Source organism: Micromys minutus, assembly GCF_963924665.1.
Source record: "Micromys minutus genome assembly, chromosome: 2".
NCBI lineage: Eukaryota > Metazoa > Chordata > Mammalia > Rodentia > Muridae > Micromys > Micromys minutus.
Window position 1 is genome coordinate 70,980,054 of NC_137971.1, and position 25,795 is coordinate 71,005,848.

The window sequence follows — 25,795 nt, forward strand, 5'->3', positions numbered from 1 at the left end:
GAGCCTCAAACCTGCCCTCGCAGCTGGGAGCTGAGCCTGTCTGCCCCACCCAGCTCTGGGAAGTTTTCCTGCCTGTGGATTGTGCCTGAGGCTCTGGTTGTCTGTCTGCCGGCTGCCTACTGCCTTGCTCTCTCTTAAAGAGATTTAGCCTCCCGCCCAGCTAGGAACTTGCTTGTTTTTCCTGCCTTCTACCCGGGACTTTTTCTGGGGTTGTAAGCTTGGATTCTAAGACTTTACACTGGATGCCATCTGTGACTGTGGGATCCCCCCCCAGCCCCTCCCCGCCCCCTTACCTAGGCCCTAGTTCACCAATAACAACTCAGAGGTTTCTTATGTATGAATGAGTGCCTAGGCCATAAGCTTGGGCTTGTTCCCTGACTAGCTCATAACTCACATAACCTGTTTATCCTATTCTATTAGGTGCCACATGGTTGGTTACCTCTCCGCAGTTTTGGGGCTCATCTCCTCAGAGTCAGGGTGGCAAACCTCCCTGCGCCTGACTAACTTCCCAGGGTTCCTTCTCTTTACCAGAATTTCCATCTACTTCCTGACTTTTTGCTAATAGGCAAAGCTTTTTATTGACAGGTGATGCCCCAATACAATACACAAGAGATTCCCTTACAGAGGGAACAGGGAATGACATGCTGGGACTGATGGGCTTTGGGACACACCTCCTAATTCTTCCCAGATAGTTCAGCAACTGGGGACTAAGCTTGAGGGCATTCTCATCCAAACTACCAACATACCTTTGCTTCCTTTCTTTCTGTGACAGGGTCTCATTTTGTATCTTGTCTGCCCACTATGTAGACCCTGAACTCTCAACAATCCATGTTTTTAAAAAATCAGTTGCTCTTCCCACCCCCTGCTCGGAATGATGACTCTGAGACTAGTTATTTATTAAGCACCTAGGTCATAGGCTTTGGCTCATTCCCTGACTAGCTTGTAACTTATCTAATCCATTCAAACTATTCTGTGTCTTCCACATGGTTAGCTACCTCTCTTTTGGTCCCAGCCTGCCTCTTACTTTGAGTCTTCCTCGACTCTCTCCCCAGGTCTCTCTGCCTTTCCTTTTATTCTCTTTCTATTTCCCAGAATCCTCTCTTCCTGCTAGTGTCCCACCTTCTGTTTCCTGCCTCAGCTCATTGGCCATCAGCTTTATCGTAGACAGGAGATGATTATAAGAGATTTCTCTCTACTGATCCATTTGCCTCTGTCCCCCTCAAGTACTGGGAGTAAAGATGGCTCACATGCAGTTTGTCACTGTGCAAGCTTCCATATTAAACTGAAAGACCCTCGTCTAGAGGACCTTTATCTGAGGAGACCCCAGGACCCAAGAACCAGCCGAGACCACTGGATGCAAGTCGCAAGAGGGTTCATTGTTCACACATGGGCGTCCGTGGGCAACAGCCTATTTGGAGGACTGGCGCGCGCGGGACAAAGGGGCAGTTTCCTTTTTATAGGGCTTGGGGGGCAGAATCGAGGTACAGAAGCAGAAGCATAGTTACAGGGTTCTAATTGGTTAGTTTAAATGTGGCCAGGGAGTGAGCCCAAGGACACGGCTCCAAGGACACAGTTCCCAGCATCAGCTGGGGCTGCGGTTTTTCCGAGAACAGCTGCTGTGGGCTTCTCTGAGAGCAGCTGCCTTGGGCTTATCTGGGGGCTTTCTGTTCTCTGTCTGTTGCAAGCTGGCCGCCCACCGGTGTCTTGTTTGGCCACCTGGGTCCCTGACCTGGCCCGCCCAGTGTGTGCACAGCCTTGCAGAAATGGCGTTATTGTTGCTAAGCGGGGGGTCTTTCAAAACCTAGAGTCTCAACTCAGTGGTCCCATCTCAATAAACTCAGCCTGACCCAGTTTTTAAAATTTATTTTATGTGTATTGGTGTTTTGCTTGCACATATGTCTGTGCGCCACATATATGAGTTACAGTTGTTAGCTGCCATGAAAGTCTGGGAATCAAACTTGGGTCCTCTGGAAGAGCAGCCAACACTTAGCCCCTAAGCCAGCCATATGTTCCTTCCTCTATCATCCCACCATACTCCCCAGACTTCTGCTTAACTGAATTAGTGAACTCTTTAGGAGCCTGCCTCGCCTTAAGTCTGGTTGCACAGGTCTAGAGGTCTATCAGTGGGCCCTGGGGGACACCAGCACTGTCTTGCCTGGCATTTCTTTCGAGGAAAGTCACTGTTGGTTTAACTGGTGATGGAGGGTCATTTCCTCAGGCAAAGGCAGAAAAGGCTACGTTTCAGGCGGTGAGGTGGGAGTGTGTGGATTCTAGTTAAGCCTTGCGGCTGGGGTGCTGGGACACCACTGGGGAGACAAGCACAGAGGTGCTAGACCATGTTCTTGGTAGGTTCGTGGTATGCCGACCCACTCAGGGGAGGCAGAAGATAGCCTAAGATGGTGGGTGGCACAGGCCGGGGCTGAGGCTCTGGTTCTCATGCTCTTGTGCATCCAGAGGCTTCTGGGAACCTCGAGGAGTTGGGTTAGAGGGGCCTTCTGTGGGAGACTTAGGTGGCACAGCTCAGTAACAAAGGCTTCCCCCCACTGTGGTTCTTAATGAGAGAGACAGCCCTTGCTTGTCCAAACTGTTTATTCATGGTAGAAACATGGATGCACAACCCTTACTTAGGTGGAACAGTGTTAAATACCTTTTGCAGGAGGGAATGTCTGGGAAGGGAAGCTTATCAGGGCCCATCTAGATACTTCATTAGCTCTCATGGAGAACTCTGGGCTCTATGCTAAGTGACCAGCTGTCGAGACCCTCTTCCTCGTGGGGTGCGGAGGTCACGTGCTCCAGGACAGGAACCACGTCAGGAGTAGATTCGAACGCCTACTGTTCTTAAGGATGAGAGCTGCCAGGGGTCCTTCCCAGTTTTTCTGACTGGTGACACGGTGGCACGGTGACACGGTGCCACTTGCCCTGGGTTCATACCCTCTTCCTCAGGTGAGATAAACTCCTGAGAATCTGAAGGTCCAAAGTTCTCAGCCTTAGGAGGGTCTTTCCATCCATCTCCATCCCACTGACGCTCTCCTAGGCTGGGACTTGGGTTTTCATTGTAATTCTGCTGATCTTATGAGGGCTTTGGTTTGATTTTCAGCAACTTGAGCTCTGTGGCTGCTGGAGAGAAGATTCTCCTTAGGGCACATTTGAAAACCATTAGACTATGGGCGTCTGGAGCTGGTCAGTGTTACCACTGCACCCACTATTTCCCTTCATCAGTTCATCCAGGGATGCTAAGAACAACCAACCGGCATCCTTATTTTCCATAGTTCTCTACAGACTGTCAACAGTCGATAAGTTTACAGTACGTGAATCAGGATGACCAAATGCATTTCTCCTGATAAGTTTGTCAGATGGTATATAAATGGATCTTTACTGTTCTCCATGCTTCTAAGAGAGGCTTTAGCTACTGTCAGCAAATTGGAAGGCTTGTTCCAGATACTTTAAAAAAAATGCATCTTTATACTTCTGTTACTCTCAAACATACTTACTACTCCTGATACCACAATCTGAACTAGTCAGGGTTCGATAGAGGAACAGTGTGTTTGTGTGTGTGTAAGAGAGAGAAAGAGAGAGAGAAAGGTGTGTGTGTGTGAGAGAGAGGTGTGTGTGTGTGTGTGTGTGTGAGAGAGAGAGAGAGAGAGAGAGAGAAAGGTGTGTGTGTGTGAGAGAGAGAGGTGTGTGTGTGTGTGTGTGAGAGAGAGAGAGAGAGGTGTGTGTGTGTGTGTGTGTGTGTGAGAGAGAGAGAGAGAGAGAGAGAGAGAGAGAAAGAGGTGAGTGTGTGTGAGAGAGGTGAGTGTGAGTGTGTGTGTGAGAGAAAGGTGTGTGTATGTGCATGTGTGAGAGAGAGAGAGAAAGAGAGAGAGATTGATTTATTAGAATGTCTTCCAAAGGTGCCATCTGGCTAGTTGAACAATGTCTGTCTCCTGATGGAAAAGTCCAGGAATCCAATAGTTGTTCAGTACACGAGGTTGGATGTCTCAGCTGGTATATAAGAATCCCGAAGAAGTAGGCAAGAAACAAAAGCTCCCTTCCTCTGTGTCCTTCCTATAGGCTGCCACCAGAAGGTGTGACCTAGATTTAGGGTGTGTCTTCTCTCTTCAAATGATCCAAAGAAGAAAACCCTCTCACAGGTGTGCCTGCTTGACTTTTGTTAATTGCAATGGTAGGCAAGGTAACAGAAATAGTTGTCAAATATCAGGTTCTGGTGCCTCCAGCTCCCCAGTGCTTGGATCGCAGGCATGTACTACCATGCTTGGTTTCATGCGGTGCTGGAGGTTGGACTGAGGGCATTCTGAGCAGGTACTCCACCGGCTGAGCCACATCCCCAGCCTTGCTCTACTTTAAGTGCCAAGAAAAATGACAGCTTTCTGACAGTTTCTTGCTTCACTCTTACCCGCTTTGGCCTGAACTCCTCTGCTCTGAAGTGGGCAGCCCTTCCTGCCCATGGTACTCCCTGCCAGCCTTCTGTCCCTTCCATGCAGGATGGGGTCTCTGTTGCACCAGTGCCCTGCACCATTAGCTGCCCTCCTTCATGGCCTCACCTCTGAAGCTTCTCTTCTGCTCTCTGCTATGCTCCAGCCCAGTCCTCTCCCCATCTGTCAGGTCCTTCTTGTCTTTCAAACTTTGGCTTTGGGAATATCTTGCCTCTGACCTTCCATGGTGTTTCTGTCTCCTGTTCTGAGGACCTTGCAAATGTAGAGTCAGCCTGAGACTCACATCAGCCCAGATGCTCCACCAGGGCAGATGGATTCCCTGAATTGGTGTCATGAGGTTATGGTGTACTCACTATTTCCTGGGCACTGTTCTGGGACCTGGGGATTTAACATTAACAAGAAAAGGACCCTACCTTCAGGGAACCTCCCCTGGAGATATGAAGGCCACTGGTAGGAAGTCAGAAAAATACTCATAATGTCCCATAATGAAGAGATGTCCAGAGAAATGCATCTTGGACATTTTTGTTGTTGTGTGACACTGTAGTGCGTGTGAAAAGAAACTGAGAAACTACTATTCCTAGGTGGTATACTCTTGTGGGTATATACTGTTATATATGTTGTCATATATGCTGCTTGTTGTTGGCTAAAGTGTTGTTGTGTGGCTTGTGAGGGTACTTTGGAAACTTTCTGCAGAAAAAGAGAAATGGGAGAAAGAACTGGTTGCAGTTTTAAATAGAGAGGTCAGAAGAGGTACTACTGACGCAGTGTTTAAAGAAAAGCCTGAAAGGCCTTAGGTTTTAAAGCAGTGGCTCTCAGCCATCTTAACTCTGTGACCCTTTGATACAGTTCCTCATGTTGTGGTGACCCCCCCAACCATAAAAGTGTTTGCACTGCTACTTCATAACTGTCATTTGCTACAGTTATGAGTCATAATATAAATATCTGATATGCAGGACATCTGAAGTGTGACAAGTTGAGACCTGCTTCTAGGAAGCCTGTGGAGGTCTGAATGAAGAGCACTGTAGGCAGGGTAGCCGGTGGGAAACCCCTGTGCTGGGAAGTGCCTGGTAACAAGGCCAGAGTTGCTGGAGCTGAAGGGAGGAGACAGAGAACATGGGAAGTGAGTTCATGTGGGAGAGCTTCACGGGCAGGACAAGCACATTACCTAGCATTCAGCCCGGGGAGCTTAAAAACTGTCAGTATATTTAATATTTAACCAGCTTTACATTTATTTACTGTGTATGTGAGCTCAGTGCACCCACGGTGCCTGCTCCTGTGGAGGTCGAAGGACAGTCAGAAGGGGCTATTTTTCTCCTTCCAGCACGTGGGTACCCAGGCAGAACTCAGGCCACTGGGTTCAGTGGCAAGCACTGTTGCCTGTTGAGACATCTCACCAGCCCTGCATTTGTAAGTGGGCCTTTCTGTGACTTTCCCACAGAGACTACTTATCTGCTTTTGGCCTTATAGCTAGGCATTGTTTTCCCCAGCTCGGAACTTGCTGGAATTATGCTAATGTAAGTGTTGGACTCACTTGGCCCAATGACCAGGGTGTCCACTCCCACAGAGACACAGAGGCTGAGAACGATGCAATAATCAAGAGGTTTTATTCTTATTGGTCCAGTGCACTGGGGTCGTTCTGAAAGCAGGACACAGACGACCCCGAGGTTTCAAATTCAATTTTTATACAGTTCTAAGGACAGATTTCAGCAACAGCATGGGGTGATGGTATCTTATTGGTGGGTTACAGTGACCCTTGGATTCATTGGATGAGGGGGTTTAGGTTGATGATGATGCATATTTGGGACTTTTCCATGAGATCTTGTGGCTGTCAGCTAGTAAATTTTGTCCTTGTTTTGTTTCTCAGAACTGGGTGTTTTGAGAAAGTCTCAGAGAGGGGGCAACTTGATGTGGCCAAGAACCTCACATAAGCTCTGCAGAATGGTTGATTAGTTAATTCTCCTTCCTTCTTCATCAGTGTTGGCCTGGCTGAACCTCCGGAGCCTGACTCTTTCCTAGAGTTCCTCTCTCACTGAAAGTCCCACTTACATATATTTAATAGTGTGTGTATGTGTGTCCTCTGTGTCTGTGTGTTCCCATGCCACAGTACGCAAGTGGAGGTCAAAGGACAACTTGGGAGTCTCCGTCCACCACAGGGTTCTGGGGTTAGAACTCGGGTCTTCAGTCTTGGAGGCAGCCTTTATCAATGGGACCATCTTCCAAGCCTAATTAATTTTTATTAAACCCCAAAGTGGTCCACTACTACCCTTTATGGTTCCCTATGCTTCAGCCTTGAATTTCCTAAGAGATAGATCCTCACTGGGTTGAAAACGGGAAAAACTAGTGATTCAATGATTCCACATAGAAATCTGGAGTCCTGGCTGCCAAGAGCACAAGTTTTGAAATATTGGTGCCTCCCGACATGTTATCACAAAAGCTACTGACTGAGTCCTCTCTGGTACATAGGGCTGAGAATTCTTCCTCTTCCTCGGTTGGCCGAGGTGTGGCCTCAGCCCCTTGTTTAGCTCAGTGTCCTCCAGTCTTTTAGACAGCATGGTGTCATTTTGCATTTACTTCTACCTATAGAGTCCACCTACCAAGTTCTTCAGTGACAGACAAGGTCCTGCCCATGTGGCTCCTGCCCACCTCCAGCCCTTCTCACTGGAATTCTCCACCTAATTTTAACACTGAAGCTAAGCTATAAACTCAATGGGAAGGTCAAGTGTTCAGGGTTAGCCTCAGGTATACAGTGAGTTTGAGGCCAGCATGAGCTGCGTGAAACACCATCTCAAAAAAAAAAAAAAAAAAAAAAATTAGCCAGTGGTGGCCCACATCTTTAATACCAGCACTTAGGAGGAGGATCTATGAGTTCAAGGCCAGCCTGGTCTACAGGTTTGAGTTCCAGGACAGCCAGGGCTACACAAAGAAACCCTTTTTCCAAGACCAGACAGACAAAAAGATTAAAAACCAAGGCTCAGCAGTTAAGAGCACTGACTGCTCTTCCAGAGGTCCTGAGTTCAATTCCCAGCAACCACATGGTGGCTCACAACCACCTATACTGGGATTTAATGCCCTCTTCTGGCATGCAGATAGAGCACTCATACATAAAATAAATAATCTTTAAAAAAAAAAGATTTTTAATCTTTTTAAACTTTGAAGCTGCTGGGGCTGATTGACCTCAGTACCAGATTCCTCTGGCTGGAAGCATGTCCCTCCCCATGCCAGTGCTCACCTCTCAGGCTTTGGGGTTGTCTCACCTCCTTCTGGAAGGTTCTTTGACCTTTCAACTAAGTCGAGTCCTGGGTATGTCACCATACTTCCCCTGTTGTTGGATTTCTTCCTCTGTTACGAGGACATCTGTTCTTTGAAGCCATAGCGTTGCTGTGTGTGACGGTTTCCATCAACGGTTTCCATCAAGTACAGATGACCCAGGTTAAGGACAAATGGGCAACGCCCAGTGCATCCTCTTTACTGATGAAGGTTTACTTGTTTTCAGGTTACGTTTCTGAAACCGTGTCAGGGCTAGAGATGTGGTGCAGCTGGTGCAGTGTTTGCCCAGCATGCATGGAGTCCTGGGGCCAGTGCCCAGCACTGTGTAAACCAGACCAGGTGGTCATTCTTGGATACATAGCAAGTTTTATGCCTCAGATCAGTGCCAGTCCCTTCCTTGGAGGCCGGTGAGTCCATCTAGATGTGCACTAGCCCAGGCATTAGCTTTGTGTCTGCCTCTGCTGTCTAGGAGACTCTTTAGAGACTGGATGATCACAGAGTTTTAGAACAGGGTTGTCTCTCGGGGTTACTTGGCCAGGTCAGAATATGTATTTAAATACTCTTCAGCTGTCAGAAGTGTGGCATTAGTTAGCAGAATGTCTGTAAGGCTGTGAGGGTGGGGCTATTACTGGCTGGTTACCACCCCCAACCCCTGTAGAAGGCAGGAAAAGCACAGTAAGCTAGCTGTCCATCCTTTCAAATTTGGCTGTGGTTTCCAGGTTGTTATGTTTTTGTCTGTCCAATCCTTTGTTCCTGTGAGGTACAGGTCTGAGTGGTAGAGGATAGAGATACAGGGCAGGGGTGAGATTTAGGAATCCAAATGAGATGTGTGCTCATTGTAATCTTGGCCATGGCACTGTGCCGGTCTAGATTTTAGATACCTCAAATAAAAGTGGAGACAAAAAGCCTCGAACATGGGCCCATCTATATGCGCTTTATTAGGAATACTGTGAACGAAGTTCCAGACCTGAGGACTTGTCATCAGGCAGGTTCTTGCTGTGTTTCACAGGCTTCCCTGGGCTTACCATCCTCCTGATCCCGCCTCCCACCACTCGGGGCTTCCAGCCCAGCCTCTTAGGGTTTTTCAGCACTGTGACTTTTACTACTGTATTTGAATTTCTTGCAGTGTTTTCCTCACTCTTGAGGGAATTTAGGAAATCCCATGGCGAAGTCAAACATGCAGTAAAATCTGTTATAAACAGATTTACATGTGTTTTAAAAACTTGGTGGGGGGTGGGGGGCTGGAGGATGGCTCAGTGGTTAAGAGCACTGACTGTTCTTTCAGAGGTCCTGAGTTCAATTCCCAGCACCCACTTTAAAAATAAAAAGAACTTGAGGAAGGAGCAGTGGATTTGGGAGGGACTGGCTTTTGCCTCTTGCTCAGCCTCTGGAGCCAGCCCTAGAGCTAGGCGGCGGCGGCGGCGGCGGCGGCGGCGGCGGCGGCGGGGCGCCAGTACTGCTTCCTCAAGCCACCGCTGGGACCCTGAGCATCATCTGAGGCCCGAGGGCCCTTGTTCCCTGGCTGTGACGGTTGAGCACAGATGGTGTCCCGGAGCTCCTCTGCAGTGGAGGAAGTGTAGCTGAAGTTTGGAATGTAGAATGGTTTCTCATTGTCTTTCCCAGTGGGCTTAGGCGGAGGTCAGAACCAAGGTAGTGGATTCCTAGCTCTGCTGCTCTAAAAGCTGGGGTCAGCTCCTTCCCTCTTTTGCTTCCTTCTTCCTTCTCACCAGGTCTTTGGGCTCCTCCTCCTAAGTGCTGCAGTTACAAGAGCACACCTGCTTTTTATGTAGTGCCAGGGATCAAACCTAGAGCCAACTGAGCTACAGCCCCAGCCCAGCACCAACCCTGGTCCGGGCTCCAGCCCTAGCCCCAGCCCCAGCTCCTGTCCATCCTCAGCACTAAAGATGGAACATGCTAAGCAATTGAGTACTCTGCCTGTGAACTACATCCCTAGTAATAGCAACTGTTACCTGGTAACTCGTTCTGTCTGTCTGTCTGTCTGTCTGTCTCTCTCTCTCTCTCTCTCATACATGCATGCACACACTTTAAAAATTTAAACTTCAAGCAAGAACTAGGGATGCAGTTCTCTGATAAACTGCACACAGCCCTATGTTTGATCTCAAGCAGCACATAAAACTGACCGTGATAGTGCATGCCTGCAATCCTAGTAAGAGAGAGGCAGAGGCAGAGGCAGGAACAGGAAGGTACACACTAGTTAGTGTCTGAGCATTGCATATCTACACAGGAACCAGGTGATATCTGAGCACCGTGCCCATGTATAATCTGACAAATCATTTGAACTTCATGAGGTAAGTACTATCACATTAACTTTGCAGATGAGGAAGCTGAGGCAGAGAAGTTAATTCTCTTATATTTAGTGACTCATGGAGGTAGGCTGGAGAGTGTGCATTCTTTAACACAAAGTGTGAAGGAGGGCAGTGTGGCTTTTTCCCTCTCCTTGGCAGCAGTATTTTAGGGTTCTCTGAATGCTGGGGTTCTCTGAGGCAGTCTATAGCTGCTTGGGAAGTACCATTAAAGACGGCCCTTCCAAGAGAGGGGTTAGAACACCCATTTTACAGACAAGTAAACCCAATTTTAGGGCAGCGAAGGGAATTGCTGGTGCTTCCACCAACGAACCTGGAGGCTTATCCCAAGAGTCTGCCATACTTTGAACTCCTTGGGGACCTTCTAGATTTGGGTGCTACACACATGGCATAGGAAGTGATGGGCAGCTACCCAGCAAGTCCCAAACCATCACTAGATCCATTCTGAAATCTGTGCGCCACCTCCCAACATTCTAATAAAACAGGCTTTTCTTGTTTCTTCATCCTTCCTTCCTTCCTTCCTTCCTTCCTTCCTTCCTTCCTTCCTTTCTTCTTCCCTCCCTCCCTCCCTTCCTTCCTTCCTCCCTTCCTTCCTTTTAGTAAGATAGGGTCTTATGTAGCCCAGAGTATCTTCAAATTTATTATGTAGCTGAGGATAACCCTGAACTTGTGATCTTGCTGCTCCAACTGCTGTTTAATGCAGTACTGAGGGTCTAACCCAAGGTTTTGTGACTGCTAGGCAAGCACTTGACCAGTTGAGCTATTTCCCCAGTCCTTGGGTGTTTCTCCTTCAATTCCAGAGTATGAGCTTAAGAGTCACTGTGAAGTAGGGCTCCTGTGAGCATGGGTCATGAGGTTCTCATAGGGACATTTTCCCTCCAGGCTCTAGGGCAGCACCCATTGTGGCATCTGGGAAAGGAGCATAGACACTTTTGAACCCGCATCTTCCTCATGGCAAGATCTTGGGCAGCATCAGAGATATTTCTACATGTGCATAAGCACACATACACACGCATGTGCATGTACATGCTCACTCTGTGCAGCCATGTTTTCCCACTGCCCCACTCTAATTCTCTAGGTTGTGGGAAGGGACTCTTCCTAGACATCACGCCATTCTGCCCTCTGGTTTCTCTTTAGTCTACCACTAGTCATGACGGCTCTAGTCTATCCTAGGCCCATGCTGTATTCTTAACAAGGGATAGCGAGCACAGGCCAGGGTGTGGTGGTGCACAAATTTAATCCCAACACGAAGGAGGCAGAAGCAGTGAGTTCAAGGACAGCCAGGGCTGTTACACAGAGAAGCCCTGTCTCAAATGACAAAAACAAGAAAAAGAATAAAAAGGGCAGTGAACACAGTGCAGGGTCTTACCATCTGCAGGAGCTGTAGGTGACAGAGGTGACAGGGACTCTTCCCTGCTATGGCCCCGTGTCAGCCTCCTTAATGCTGGGACACAGAGGTGCGCTGTGTCTGCTAAAACACTACTTTAGCCTGGGTGGGCTATGTAAGAACCTACCGAAAAATAAAGTAATCCCAGAACAGCAACAGCCTCGGGGGGAGCACCAGGTCACAGCAGGTCAATTTGTTGGCTTGGGGAGGAAGCCAAGAAAACTCACTGCAGGTGTAGAAGCTTAAAAATGAAAGCTGTGTTTTCTGAGCTCGAAGGGAGGTGGCCAGGTCAGGATCTGAACAGAGTCTCCGAAAGGAGACTACGTTTTTTTACAGGGTGGGAACACAAATCGGGGTGGGAGCTGGGGGAGCCGCAGGCTATCAAATCGTATTTTGACCTTATGGATTAAGTAAAGGGAGCACCCCTTAGAGACTGGGCTGTATCCAGGGCATTTGGCTTCAAAGACCTAGAGCTCGGATGATGAGGGGACAAAGGAGCAGGTCAGTTGCATATACTTAATTAGGGCAGACTAGGCAATTGCTTATATGTTTTTATAACTTTTGTACCTTGTATTAGGTAACAGCAATTTCTGTATCTGGTTAGCAGACAATTAAAACATTTGGAGAAGTGGGATAGGAATTCATTCATAGGCCTGGGAATAAACTTGTTTGACCCTGCCAGCAAGATGGAGAACTTGTCCTTGAGATGTCTGGACTTAGACAACTGCCTCGTCACAAGTTGTCCCTGAGATGTCTGAACTCGGACAACTGTTTACGACAGAAGCTGTTCAGCTGTAGGCCTGGGACCTTAAATGTAGTTCCTCCTCCCTGTGGTTAAATGGAGTCTGAAATCAAGATGGTAGCACTTAGGATGAGTTTCTTTTGCTTGTTTCCAACAGATTGAGTTTGCGACTACAGCTCTGTTCCTTCAACCTCACTGTGCGTCCCACTAACTTCCTCCCTGTAGCTGTCACCTGCCACAGCCAGTGAGAAAACTGTCAGGATTACAAAGTGGTGTGTGGCAGGGGTCTGGAGAGGTGGCTCAGTGGTTCAGAGCACTTGCTGTTCTTATAAAGTACCTGGGCTTTATCCCCAGTACCAATATGGAGACTTACCTGTAACTAAAGTTCCAGGGGTTCTGGCCTCTCAGAGCGCCAGTCACATGTATGGTGCACATATATACATACACATGTGCAGGAAAACCACCATATGTGTAAAATATAATCTAGAACATTTTAAAATGGTTTATTTTATTTATTTATTTTTTAAATTATTTATTTATTTAATGTATAAGAACGCTCTATCTGCATGTGGCCCTGGATGCCAGAAGAGGACATCAGATCACATTACAGATGGTTGTGAGCCACCATGTGGTTGCTGGGATTTGAACTCAGGACCTCTGGAAGAGCAGTCAGTGCTCTTAACTGATGAACCATCTCTCCAGCCCGATCTAGAACATTTTTTAAAGTGAGGCCTGGAAACTGGGAAGAAAGGGAAGGTAAAACTGAAGTTAAAACTGAAGTTGTAAGAAAGAGTTGGGTGGTGGTTGCACACACCTCTAATCTCAGTGCTGGGGAGGCAGAGGCAAGGTATCTGTGAGTTTGACATCAGTCAGCCTGACAGAGCAAGTCTCGGGGCAGCCAGGGCTAAACATAGAAATCCTGTCTTGAAAAACCAAAACCAAAGCCAAACCAGCAACAAGGAAAAACAAAACCGACCCCCCCCAAACAACAACAGAAACGAAGCACCTCTCCCCCCACCCCCAGTTATATAGTTTTGTATTTATGTAATAAATTGTCACACATTTAGTGGCTTCAGACAACATAGATACCTGCTGCTAGTGGCCTGTGCCTATAATTACAGCATCCGCTTTGGACAATGAGGTAGGAGGATCACAAGTTCTTGTTTCAAATATATAAAAACAGATTTATACGTTATAGTTCAATAGGTCAGATGTCTTTGTTTGTGTGAACATGTCTGTGTGTGTTCCTATATGGAGGCCACAAAGAGTCTGTGACATCTCTCTCGTTTGCCCAAAATGTGACTCCTTTCACTCCTTGGCCCATGGCTCCTTCCTCCATTTGAGATACGCCTTAGCCATGTCTCCTGGTCCCAACTACAACCAGTTCTCAGATTTCAGAGACCTTTGGGTTTATATGGGGTCTGCTTGGATGGTCCAGGAAAATCTTGCCAAAATAATATCCTTCTTCACCTGCAAAAATTCCTTTTTCCTTGGGTTCCAGGGGTGTGGCATTGTAGGATATAAGGGAAGGAACTGGTTTTTGTTTGTCGTTTTTTGTGCTTTGCTTTGTTTCTTTCTTACTTCTTTATTTCTGAGTCGGGGTTTCTGTGTAGCCGTGGCTGTCTTAGTTTTTGCTCTGTAGAACAGGCTCCCTTCCTACTGCTGGGATTAAAGGCATCTCCACTGGTCAGCTCAGGGTAGGGATGACTCTGCCTCAGGGCAGGAGCTATTCTGAAATGCCACACTGCATAAAGGTTTGCAAAAATACGGTTCAACATAAAATTACAAAACAAATACCCTCTTAAGTACCACCCAGTTAAAAGATCATTTTCAGAATTTCAGTGAGCTCCTGCCCTCAATTATGTCTTTGGATTGCATTTACTGGAGTTTTTCCGTGATATATAACATCCTATATTGACTTTGTTATTTGATAATACCATACCTGTATATAATGTATTCTTTTTAAGATTTTTTTTCTTTTTATATTCTCTGACTGGAGTTTTTTGGGGTTGTTTGTTTTGTTCAGACAGGGTCTCTCCATTACTGTCCTGGAACATACTATATAGACCAGGCTGGCCCGGAACTTGCTATATAGACCAGTCTGGCCTAGAATTCACAAAGGTCCATCTGCCTCTGCCTGGGATTACAGGCATGAACTGCTTCTATTGGCCAGTCTATGTTTTTAAAATCTTCCAGCCTAAAGCTGGATGGGGATGTTGTTCGGCTGATAACTTGTGGTGTCTGGCAGACACACAGTCATCTTCAACACCAACTCCTGAGAACCAGAAGTTTAAGGTCATCCACAATTATAATTCAGTTCATGCCTGAGCTACCTGAGACCCTGTTTGTTTTGTTTTATTTTTGTTTTTTGTTTTTATTGTTGTTGTTTTGCTTTGTTTTTTAAGTAATTGAATCTGGCCAGATCATATTTGTTTAAAAAACAAAACAAAACAAAGAAACCTTCTGTCTTATTTTTATTTTCTTCTCTCTGTTTTGTCTTATGGACCTGGGATTAAAGCCAGGCCAGCACTCTGTCTGTCACTGAGCTGTTGCCAGCTTCTCCATTTAGTGGTTATCTTTCACTGATGTTCTCTCTGCTTTTAAACCCGGATCCAAGGTTCCACTCATCCCTCTCCTTCTGTGGCTCACCGGTGTTTATCCCCTTCCCTTACCTCCTAATTACCCTAGAGCTTCCAGCCACAGGGTCCTCTTTCCTTTCCCTTCAAGGCCCCCTGGAGGGTGACAGCTCCAGGCTCTTTTCAGTCCCTATCCCCCCCCCCCCCCACACACACACACACACTCCCCAATTCCTGGTGTTTTACTGAGCAAGCTTATAAGTTTTGTTTTGTAATAGATCTTTCATTGATTGGTTCTGCACAATCATTTCCACATGGTCACTTTGTACCACATCTCGTGCCAGACTGTGTCTTTATCTCACATCACCTCAGGACTCTTTGTTTTGGGGACATTATTGTCCGTTTTGTTTTGAGTCAGAATCTTCTAAATGTGGTCCACACTGGCCTCAAGAGTCCTTTAAGTTTTCTGAGTGTGAAGGACTTTTGAAGCCTCTTAGTCACTGTATGGAAGACTCTCTTGAGGACACCCTGGAATGAGGTTGAAGGGCAACAGGCTCTGAGTCACTAAAACATGCTGTCCCTCTGCCCTGAATGGGAAATTATGTGACAATTGGCTTTTTGGTTCCGGGTGGGTTTATTTCATTGTATTCCGTATTCTTCTGTGTCCTGGCCAACAGCATCTGGGTTGGCTGGTCTTCACGTCTGGTTCCTGCTTCTGTGCTTTCTGTCTGGAAGCTTCTAAGTTAGTTTGCTTTTCTTCTTTTTATTTCAGAATTGCACCAGCTGTGCACGTCAGGCCCTCTGGTTTGGTCTTCCAAATCCACACTTAGTGGCATGCCTCTTTTTGACATACGCTCTCAGACTGTATGGTTTAGCTCGTCCCAAACTCACTGTGTATCCCAAGCTGGCCTTGAACATATAGAAGTCCTCCTGCATCAGCCTCCTAAATGGAAGCCATAATGCCCACTTCTGCATTTCTATGTTTATGTTATATCTAGTGTCTGAGTCCTTTCATCAGCAACTGTTTCAGTTTCCAAGTCTGTCTCTCCTGAAGATTCAAACATTAGGAAAGAACCAGAGGACAGGCCTGTGGCTACACTTGTTGGTATGGAGTTGAGACTCCACCGACCCCATCTTTGAGAGCTGCTACTCTGTCAGATCTCTGTGGTGCTTTGGATCCCCGTGAACCATAAGCACCAGTTCGTAGCCAAAACCGTCTTCTGTGACCTGAGAACATCCTAGGAGTTAGCAGCCCAGGGCAACTGTGGAACCAGCACAGCTGTCTGAGGGGTCCATACAAGCTTTGGGTAACCAGGCCAAAAAAAAAAAAAAAAAAATTGGCAGGAAGGGCACTCCAGCAAGGTTTCAGTAGAGATCTCTGGAAAACGGACAGATTGCTGGGAATCCCTAGAAAATTATTTGCTGGTCTCAACACTAATTTAGACTTCAGTAACCACACTACCAAGAATAGTTTATTGAATAAACTTAGGAAATCCCCAGCCAACGGCAGCAGGAGCAAAGCCTGTGGCCTGCCCAGAATGTGATTCTCAGAGCTGCCAGGCTGTTCACGTCTTTTTAGCTTTGCTGGAGAGGAACCAGGGCCTGGGCATGTTAGGAAAACATAGAACCGCAGCTACAGCCCCAGGCTCTCATTTCACATGCTTGGCCCACATGGCTCACTGGAAGATGACCCAGTTCCTGACAGTACCATGAGCAACCATGACGCAAGTCAAGTAAGGCACATCCCTTCCACACCATTAAAAAGTTGATTGAAAGTCCATCAAACTGCTTATTTTCAGACTCAGGTAGAAAATGTAAATTTATGGCAAGAATAGCACAGAGTGGGAGAAGGGGATGGAGCCCCAAGGCCGGCCGGAACGAAATCGGCACACTTGAAGTGAACTGACTCACAGCTCAGCAGTGAGGGGGCTTGCCACCAGTCCTGATGACCTGAGTTAGAGCCTTGCGACTCCTACAGGTTGCTCTCTGTCCTCTGCTGGCGGCATGACACACGCATCCTACTGCCTCCTATAGCATAGATAAATCCATGAATCCAAGAAGAAAACAATGAGTAAGAGCACCTGCTATTCTTCAGAGGACCTGAGTTTGGTTCCTGTACCCAGGTTGTCAGCACCCATGTTCCTGGCTCCCAAGTCAGGTGGCCCACACCTGCCTGTGACTACAGCTCCAGGAGTTCTCTCGGCCTCTTACAGCTTCCGGGGCACCTGTACTTATGTGCACAACACACATAATTAAAAGACAAATCTTTAGGGAAAAACCTCGGGCCTGTGAGAAGGGTCAGTGGGTGAAGCTTGCTGTACAGCATAGGCTCCGTCTCTGGGACCCACATAAAGGAGGGAGCCAGCTCCGTGAAGGAAGCTCTCCTAATCCTTATGCACACCACGGCTCATCTGCGCTCGCCCATCATGTGTGCCCAATAATAACAAATCTTAAAACAGTATTTCTACACTTAAAAAAAGAAGGGAGAAAGACCTCAGAGAATAGAGTAAAAAAGCCCAGGTGTGGTGGCATTCAGGATGCAAAGACAGGAAGCTCAGGAGTTTACGTCCAGCCTCAGATGCACAGGGATTTTCAACCACTCTGGATTATATGAAATTCTGGGGGTTTTTTTTTGTTTTTTGTTGTTGTTGTTGTTGTTGTTGTTGTTTTTTGTTTGTTTTTTTAAATCTGAGTAAAAGAAACAGCAAGGAAACCAGTTAAATATTGGAGAGTATTTAATACAGGAGGCAGTAATGGAGGAACAATGCAAACATCGATAGCAAGCAACACAGGATGGGATTGTGCTTTATTTAGTATTTGGGTTAGACATAAAGAACGACACAGTCCTGATAATCCAACCCTGGGAGACTTTTCCTTTATTTGTGTTTTATATGATGGATGTTTTGCCTGTGCATCTGACTGTATACCACTTGAGTGCAGAGGGCACGGGTGCCCTGAGATTGGAGCTACAATTTATGAGCAAGTGCTGGGAATGGACCTTATTCTCTGGAAGGGCAGCCAGTGCCCACAACTGCTGAGCATCTCTCCGGCCCCTTGTCAGTGCGTTTTTAATAAACCAGCTTGCTGTTTAAAAGAGAGAGGAGTCAGGCATGGTGCTGTGCACCTTTAATCCCAGAACTTGGGGTGCAGAGTTAGAATCTCTGTGAATCAAAGCCAGCCTGGCCTTCCCTTCCCTACTCCCTCCCCCCCCCTTTTTTTTAACCAGAAGTTTTTCCAAAGGCAAACTGCTCCCTTCAGAGTCTTAGTGGAGAGGCTGTCTCCAGAGCCCACCATACCCCTTCTTTGGGTAACTGGCTCCATGTGATGCTAGGAAAACTCTGGCATCTCACTCCCCTAACCTTAGCCAAACAACCAAGTGGTCTTTCAGAGAAGGTTTCAGGAACACAAATACATCAAGTCTGCAGTCTACAATGACAGAATCCATAGCAAAAACCAGGCATGTTGGTGCATACCTTTAATCCCAACACTTAGGAAGCAGAGGTAGATGGGTTTCTGTGAGTTCAAGGCCAGCCAGGGCTACACAGTGAGACCCAGCCTGGAAAAACAAACTAACCAAGAGCTCAGTAGCAATGGGTGTAACTCTAACATTAATAACCCCTCTCATGGGCTTTACAAATCTGAACATGGTGGGACAGCCCATAAATCTCAACAATCAGGAGGTGCAGAAGGATTTCATGTTCAAGGGCAGCTCGGACAGCAAGGCCTGGTCTCAAAACAAGAGGAGGATTCCCTTTTTATCCACCTGGGCTTCTGTTTAACACCGTCAAGGTGCTAACACTCTTCCAGACTGGAGTTGTTTCTCCTGGACCCTAGTGCATCTGCACCTGCAGGTGGACCCTAGTGCGTCTGCACCTGCAGGTCCTTCCTACTGACATTCGACTAGTGAAAGGCCTAGCTGCAAATAGCAGTTTGGATTTTTTTTTTTATTTGTTTGTTTAGTTTTAGAAAATGTCTCACAATATAGTACAAACTGTCTTCCAAAATACTATCCTCCTGCCTCAGCCTCTTGCCTCCAGAGTGCCGGGATTATAAGCATGCCCCACTGTGTCTGGCAGTTTGGGTGGTTTGAGAGAAATGGGCGTCTGTCTTTTAAGGCATTTAACGATGTGACATTGTCATTATTATTATTGTTCTGTGATAAATCTGTTAGTCTGAATTTCGCTGTCATCTCAAATCAGCAAATTACACAAATAAATTTTGTTTAACTTTAGGTTGTGGTGTGACCGAGAGCTCACAGACCCGGGCTTGTTGTAATCACTCATGGGAGAGAATCTGCCTTCCAGGTTAAGGGTAGCAATGAGTGGGGTCCCAAGGCATGAGCTGGGACCTCAAGGTCATGTAGGTCACAGATTGAGCAGCTGTGGTTCCTCGGTATATCTGCACCTTGTTTTCTGCTGCCAACAATTTCAGCACTATGTTCAGGCCCAAGCTCGACCAGACCAACACCCCATCACTTTTCAGGTCTGTTTCTTGCAGTGATTCCCAGTACCAGTTAGAACAGTCAGGGTTTGGTCAGGAAGCAGAGCCTCACTAAGAAAGTTGAGCATACAGAATCATTCTGGGGTGTCATGGCCCACATTTATAATCTCAGTCCTTGGAAGACTGAGACAGGAAGATCATAAGTTCAAGGCCGATCTGGGCTATGAGAGTGAAACCTTGTCTCAAACGAAAAAAACAATTATTAATTAATGATTGAATGTAGGTGCTTAAGCTGAAAAAAAAGCTAAAAAGAACCCCAGAGGATACAGAAGTTATAGATAATCGGGACTGGCCACTGTCCCTGATGCTGGGTGTGGCTAAGATCCAGACTTCACTTGAAAGAACATGACAGGTAAGTCACTGATGTGCTTCAGTAGAGGGATGTCCTAAGAGCCTGTCAGCATCAGCAGAGTCAGGTGAAGCTGCTAAGCTGTGAGTGCTCCTGGACCCTAGGACCAAGGCCTGTGCTCAGCAGGGGCCACACTGGAGAGCTTTGCTCAGTCTCTCAGACTCTAGCTGGGAAACTAGACCGGCATTCCCCGTGTGATCTGCTTGGAGAATGCCTGCCTGTGTTTCCCAGCTCTGCTGGAAAGGACAAGTCAGAACAGGACTCAAGCTCTGGTTATACACACTCAGTGTGAGAGCACAAAACTAGGAGAGGCTGTGCGACGCACAGGTGCTTATATGACAGTTGCCATAGAAACCAAGTGCTGGGAAAAGACTACTGTGCTGGAGATCTCTAAAGAAAGCTGCGCGTCAAGGTCAAGGTGTAGTGTGTGTGCAAAGATATCCAAGTGTCAGAAATCTGTGCACACAAGTGCAGTATATGGCCTGGATTTGGGATGTTGGGAGAGGAAGCATGGTAAGGGGGCTGCAAGGGCCCTTTGTTCCAGACATCCATCTAAGGCAGAGGACCACCAGGATGTTCCCATCTACTGGCCCAAGAAAGCTGGGATGAATGAAAGACAAGAGAAATGAGAGCTCAGCAGCAGGAGAACCACGTAGAACAGCTCCGTCCTCTCACACTGTTCCTCTAGCGCCCTCTACTGACAAAGCTTAATGTCATGCTCCGTGAACCATCTCGATGTACCCATGATCAGTTTTAAAGAAGATACAGAAGATGAGCTTGAAAAACGATAAACTGAATCCTTACAGATGCCCTGTTACCCACAGACCCTCAGGCCAATGTGGGAGCAGGGGAGACATCAGAGAAAGGCTTGGGAACTTCTCTCTAGAAAGACCCACGAAAGATCACGTCCCTGAGGAAAACAGATCAGTTGCGCTGCTGGACATCTGAAGGAAGCGAGCTCAGGGTCATCTATGCATCAGTCTGGTCCGGACAGCAGTTATTTGGACCCTGGAGAATGGTTGAAGATGACCATACACTCATCAGGCAGAGACTCCAATGGCAGCTGCTGATTGGGGCAAACCAATATGGCTCTTGATATTTGGTGTTAAGCCAGCATCCTGGCCTTTTCCCCCTGCAAGGTATATTCATCAAAAGAAGGGTTTCGTGTCATCATTGGCTACAAAGGAAGAATCTGTTTTCTCGTGCCCCTCCCCCCCAAATTCCAGGGCTTGTGCCTCAGTGGAGAGTTTTGTAGATTAGGTAGTTTAAGATTTGTAAACATGTGTTCTTCAAGGTGAAAGTCCAGTGGAAAGACATTCATACATTCATTCATTCATTCATTCATTCATGAGACAGGGTCTCTCTGTGTAGCCCTGGCTAGACTTGAACTCACTATGTAGACCAGCCTGGATTTGAACTCATAGAGATCCTCCTGCCTCTGCCTGTGCTGGGATTGAATGTGTATCACCAATTCAACAGTTTTTAAAATTATAATTCAATTTTATGTGTATGGCTGTTTTGCCTGTATGTGTGTCTCTGAACAAGTTTTATGTCTGCTGCCTGTGGAGGCTAGAAGGGGGTGCAAGCATTTATGTACATGGCCGTTCTGTCTTTGAGATGTTCTAGGGCAGTAGGTCTCAAGCTTTCTAATGCTGTGACCCTTTAATACAGTTCCCCATGTTGTGGTGACATAAAATTATTTCTGTAAACAGTAATTTTGCTACTGCTATAAGTCGAAGTATAAATATCTGTGTTTTCCAATGGTCTTATGTGACCCTTGTGAAAAGGTTGTCTGACCCCAAGGGGTCACGGCTCACATGTTGAGAACCACTGTTCTAGAGTTTGTTACAACCAAAGTTAGATGTAAAGAGTCTCCTCTTGTTTATGTGTGCCAATGAAGGAACATGTGCCAGCAAACCTCTATTATATGTAACGCTAAATGTGTTGATCAACATTAAAAAGTTGTTTATTAGAGTCTTTGCCCTGAAGTTTAGAGAGTACTAGCCTTTCTCCCCAAGACCACACTCTTTCTATATCTCTTCCTCACAGCTCTACTGTTTGGCACTGTACTCAACCTGAAAACCTCTTTCATCAGGAGAGAGTGCAGAGGTTAGTAGGCTGTACCTGGGGCTGCTGGGTTCATGGCACGACCCTTGGGTTTCAGAGGGCTCCAGGTCTGAAGTGCCTTTCCTACCAGAAACCATTTTGTCACAGTTCCTAGGACTGTGATAAGGTCTTGGCAGGTTAGTTTCTTCAGATGCCTCTGTCTTTGCTGTCTTTTCTGAGTAGTCACATGGTCTTTCTTAGTAACTCTGTAATTACCACAGCAGTCATGTGGGATTAGAGCTAATCCTAATGACTTAATTTTTAATTCAGTCACCAATTATTAAAGACCCAATATCCAAGTGTGGCCACTTTCTGAAATACTAGGAGTTAAAACTTCAACCTAAGAGTCTGACCCTGACAGTCAGGCTTGAACAGATTTGCAGACATTATCTTCCTGCTGCAGGACCATGTCTGGTATGCATAGAGGAAAAGAGCAGGTAGGAGCCCCTGAAATTAGCATTACAGACAGCTGTGAGCCACCATGTGGGTGCTGATGGTTAACAACCCTGGTCTTCTGCAAGAGCCGAAGTGCTCCAAACTGCTCCATCTCTCCCTATTTTGTACATTTTCAGTTTTGATTTGCTTTTAGATGTTTTGTGATCTGAATCATTGGCTCAGTGGTTAAAAGCACTGTTCTTCGGGAGTTTGGTTCCTTGCACCCACAAAGGACTTGTCACAGCTGCCTGTCACTGTGGTTCCAAGGAATTCTACACCCTCTTCTGCCCTCTGCTGGTACCAACATGTACACACACACACACACACACACACACACACACACACACACACACAGAATTTTGTAATTGTTTTAGAAACTGTTCATGGTGACACATAATTTTAATCCTAGTGGGCAAAGGCAAGAAGCTCTCTATGTGTTCCAGGTTAGTCAAGAGTATATAGTCCCTGTCTCAAAACTAAAGACAAAACCCAACAACTTAAAAAAAAGTTTTTTAACTAGAAGTAGTAGTATACTTGGTAGATAATCCCAACACTTGGGAGGTAGAGGCAAGAGGATTAGGATTTAAAGGCCATCCTTAGCTATTTGGTGAATTCCTGTTAGCTTGGAATATATGAGATCCTGTCTGTCTGTCTGTCTGTCTATATGAAGATTTCAAATACATAAAATAGATGGCATGTGGGATCCTGTGAATTTACCCTTGAACTTTACTAATTAGTAACTTGTGGCCAGCTCATCTTATCTCTTATCATTATGGTTATAATTCAGAAAGAGTTTTTAAATGTATGACTTTTTTTTTTTTGTTTGTTTTTGTTTTTTTGAGTCAGGGTCTCCATGTAGCTCTGGCTGTCCCAGAGTTTGCTCTGTAGACCAGGCTGGCCTTGAGCTGCCTCTGCTTCTTGTGCTGGGATCAAAGTTTCCTTTTCCCAGTTTTAAGTAGGATGTCTTATTTCTGTGTTGAACTTTAGTTCTTCCCCTTTCTGGCAGGTGGGGATGGAGCCTGGGCCTCAGGTGTTCCAAACAGTCCCTCTCCCAAGAGCTGCCTTGATATCTGGGTGTCCTTTAGATAGCCTGGAAGAGATCTCCTTACTGAATGCCGAGTGTGCTTTTAGGATTCCCAGATGAGAACTTTAGGGGTCTCAGATGGTTACAGCTTGTCTTTATCTCTGTGTCGCTACACCCCGAATCTTTGAAACACTTCCCCTTTCTGCTATCAGTAGGGTACTGCAGACATCTTTCTTTATTTACTTATTTATTGTCTCAAGGAACTGGACCAGCTTCCCTCAAAAGATTCCTGTTGACTTAAATAATAAATAGCAGGGTAGGTAGTGGGTAAGGGACAGGTCCTCCACCGCCGACAGATGGAAAATGTCTTAAGGTAGTGTGTCCTGCTTTCTGGTCTGTCGACTTGCTGTCTACACTGAGACTATATGTTAATGTATGCAGTCGTATGCAGTCGTCCAGGTTCACGGTGTAAGGAAGCCCTGGGACTGGTAAGCGAGCCCCAAGTATCTGTCTGCAGAAACAGCTCATTCAGCTCGAACCAGGCTGCGCTGCAGCTTGCTGTCAGAAGACAAATAGATTTGCTTGGTAAATTGTTTGCCCGGCAAGTTTGATGATTCACATGAATGCCTTGGAGGGGAGGGGGTGTTCTCAGGGTGGCTGAGCCATTTAAGGTGCCTGTCACCAAACTTGACAGTCTGAGTTCCATCCCTGGGATCCATGTGGTGGGAGAAGAGAACCGTATTGTGTTTGGATTTCCACAGGTGCTTTCCACTCTCCTCCATGAGCACAAAATGCCTTCTTTTGGGTTTTGTTTGCTTGTTGCTTTATTTTGAAACAGTGTCTCTCTATGTAACCTTAGCTGTCCTGGAACTCTCAGTGAGCTCACAAAGATCCCCTTGCTTCTCTCTCTCTCTCTCTCTTTTAACATTTTTAAAAAACTTATTTATTTATTTATTATATAGTACACTGTAGCTGTCATCAGACACACCAGAAGAGGGCATTGATTCCATTACAGATGGTTGTGAGTCACCATGTGGTTGCTGGGAATTGAACTCAGGACCTCCGGAAGAGCAGTCAGTGCTCTCTCAACCCCTGAGCCATCTCTCCAGTCCTGCTCCTATCTATTAAGTGCTGGGATTACAGGCACGCACCATGCATGACCATGCTTGGCTTTTTTTTTTTTTTTTTTTTTTTTTTTTTTTAAAGCTGGGCCGACTGCACAAATTTGTAATATCAGGGCTGAGGAGGTGGAGACAAGTGGAACCATGGGACTTCCCGAACAGCCAGCCTAGCTCAGATCTTGTCACAAAAACTAAGGTGAAGGGTAATTGAGGATGACACCCAAGGGCCCCCTTTGGCCTCTCCATGTGTCTGTACACACACAAACACAGAACAGCCATTTGCAACACTCTCCAAAAGTTCTCTGTTAGGGACTTCTGTGGTCTTTTCCATCTTGTGTAGGGTAAGGAGAAGTGCAACTATCCAGATTTTATTTTCTCTCTGCAGGATTCCAGCATGAGAATCACAAGGAGAGCCCTTCAAGAGAAAGGCCTGAAAACAGAGCCCCTCAGGAGGCTTCTTCCCAGGAGAGGCCTCCGGACAAATGCTCGGCCAACTTCCACGGTCCCAGAACCCAGAGCTCCCGGAGGTGGGAGCAAAGCCCAGAGGGCACCCAGGACGATACCACAAGGGAAGGGGAGGTGAGCAGGTCTGTCGCACAAGGGAAGGCCTTTAGGTCTCCCTAGCTGCCCCAAGATCCAGTTATCTACCCACAACACTTAAGGGTAGAGTGGGCACCTGCAGCCAGCACTCCATTTGTCCCTGTCCCTAAATTATGGATCCATCCTGCTTGCTGTGGACCCAGAACTGCAGGGCTGGGGCAGGTCACAGACAGGGAGTGTCTGAGAGCATCTCTGGGTGATACCTCGAAGCAACTTGAATATACAAAATGGTGGATGCTGTACCGACGTGGCCACCTCCTCACACACTAGGGCAGCCGTCCACCAAAGGGCCAGGTATGGCCCCTGGAGGTGACCTTCGACCTTTGGAACTACAGTATCTACACTGGTGAGGGGGCCCTGCCTGCAAGACATGAGCAAGTAGAACCTCAAGCACTGGGTAGAAGGTGCTAGGCCATACCACAGCTGTGGACGGTATCAAAAGCCACACTGTGTGGTAGTGTGCCCATGTGTAGACAGGCCACTCCAGCAAGCCTCTGGCAGCCTCTCTGCTTCCACAGGCCTATGGACTCTGGGCCTGCCAATCAATCCTTGGCTCCAGAAGACATGTGCCAACCAGGGTGCCAACCTTGCCTCAGGTCAGTCGAAGGGCACACGTGGCCTAGTGACCTTTCAGACCAGGCCACAGACTCCTGCTCCAGAATGCACGGAGACTTGTCCAGCACTGCCAAATCTACCTGGAACCTACCCACTTTGTGAAACTCATGGCAAATGAGCCTTTTGAGTGGCTCCAAGGGCTTTCATCAACCTCTTGCCTCGGACTGAACAACTCCCTGGGCCCACTGTGCCAGGGTTTAGCGCCTCCCGTTTGAGAGCTCACCGTACCACATACTGCAGTTTGCGGGAATTATTTCATACAACATCCCTATGTCAGAGATCCTGTTACTTTTACATTTTACAGATACAGAAA

The 25,795-nt window shown here is 46.8% G+C and overlaps 1 protein-coding gene across 1 annotated transcript in view; it reads left to right on the forward strand.

Moving 5' to 3' along the window:
- Nucleotides 1-24,850, forward strand: part of BCL7C (BAF chromatin remodeling complex subunit BCL7C) — a gene marked incomplete at its 3' end in the record, with an annotated part of 48,678 nt that extends 23,828 nt beyond the window's left edge. The window contains exon 6 of the mRNA XM_080911780.1: nt 24,653-24,850. Coding sequence (XP_080767906.1) covers nt 24,653-24,850 — 198 coding nt within the window. The remainder of the gene's footprint in view (nt 1-24,652) is intronic.
- Nucleotides 24,851-25,795: the final 945 nt, after the last annotated feature.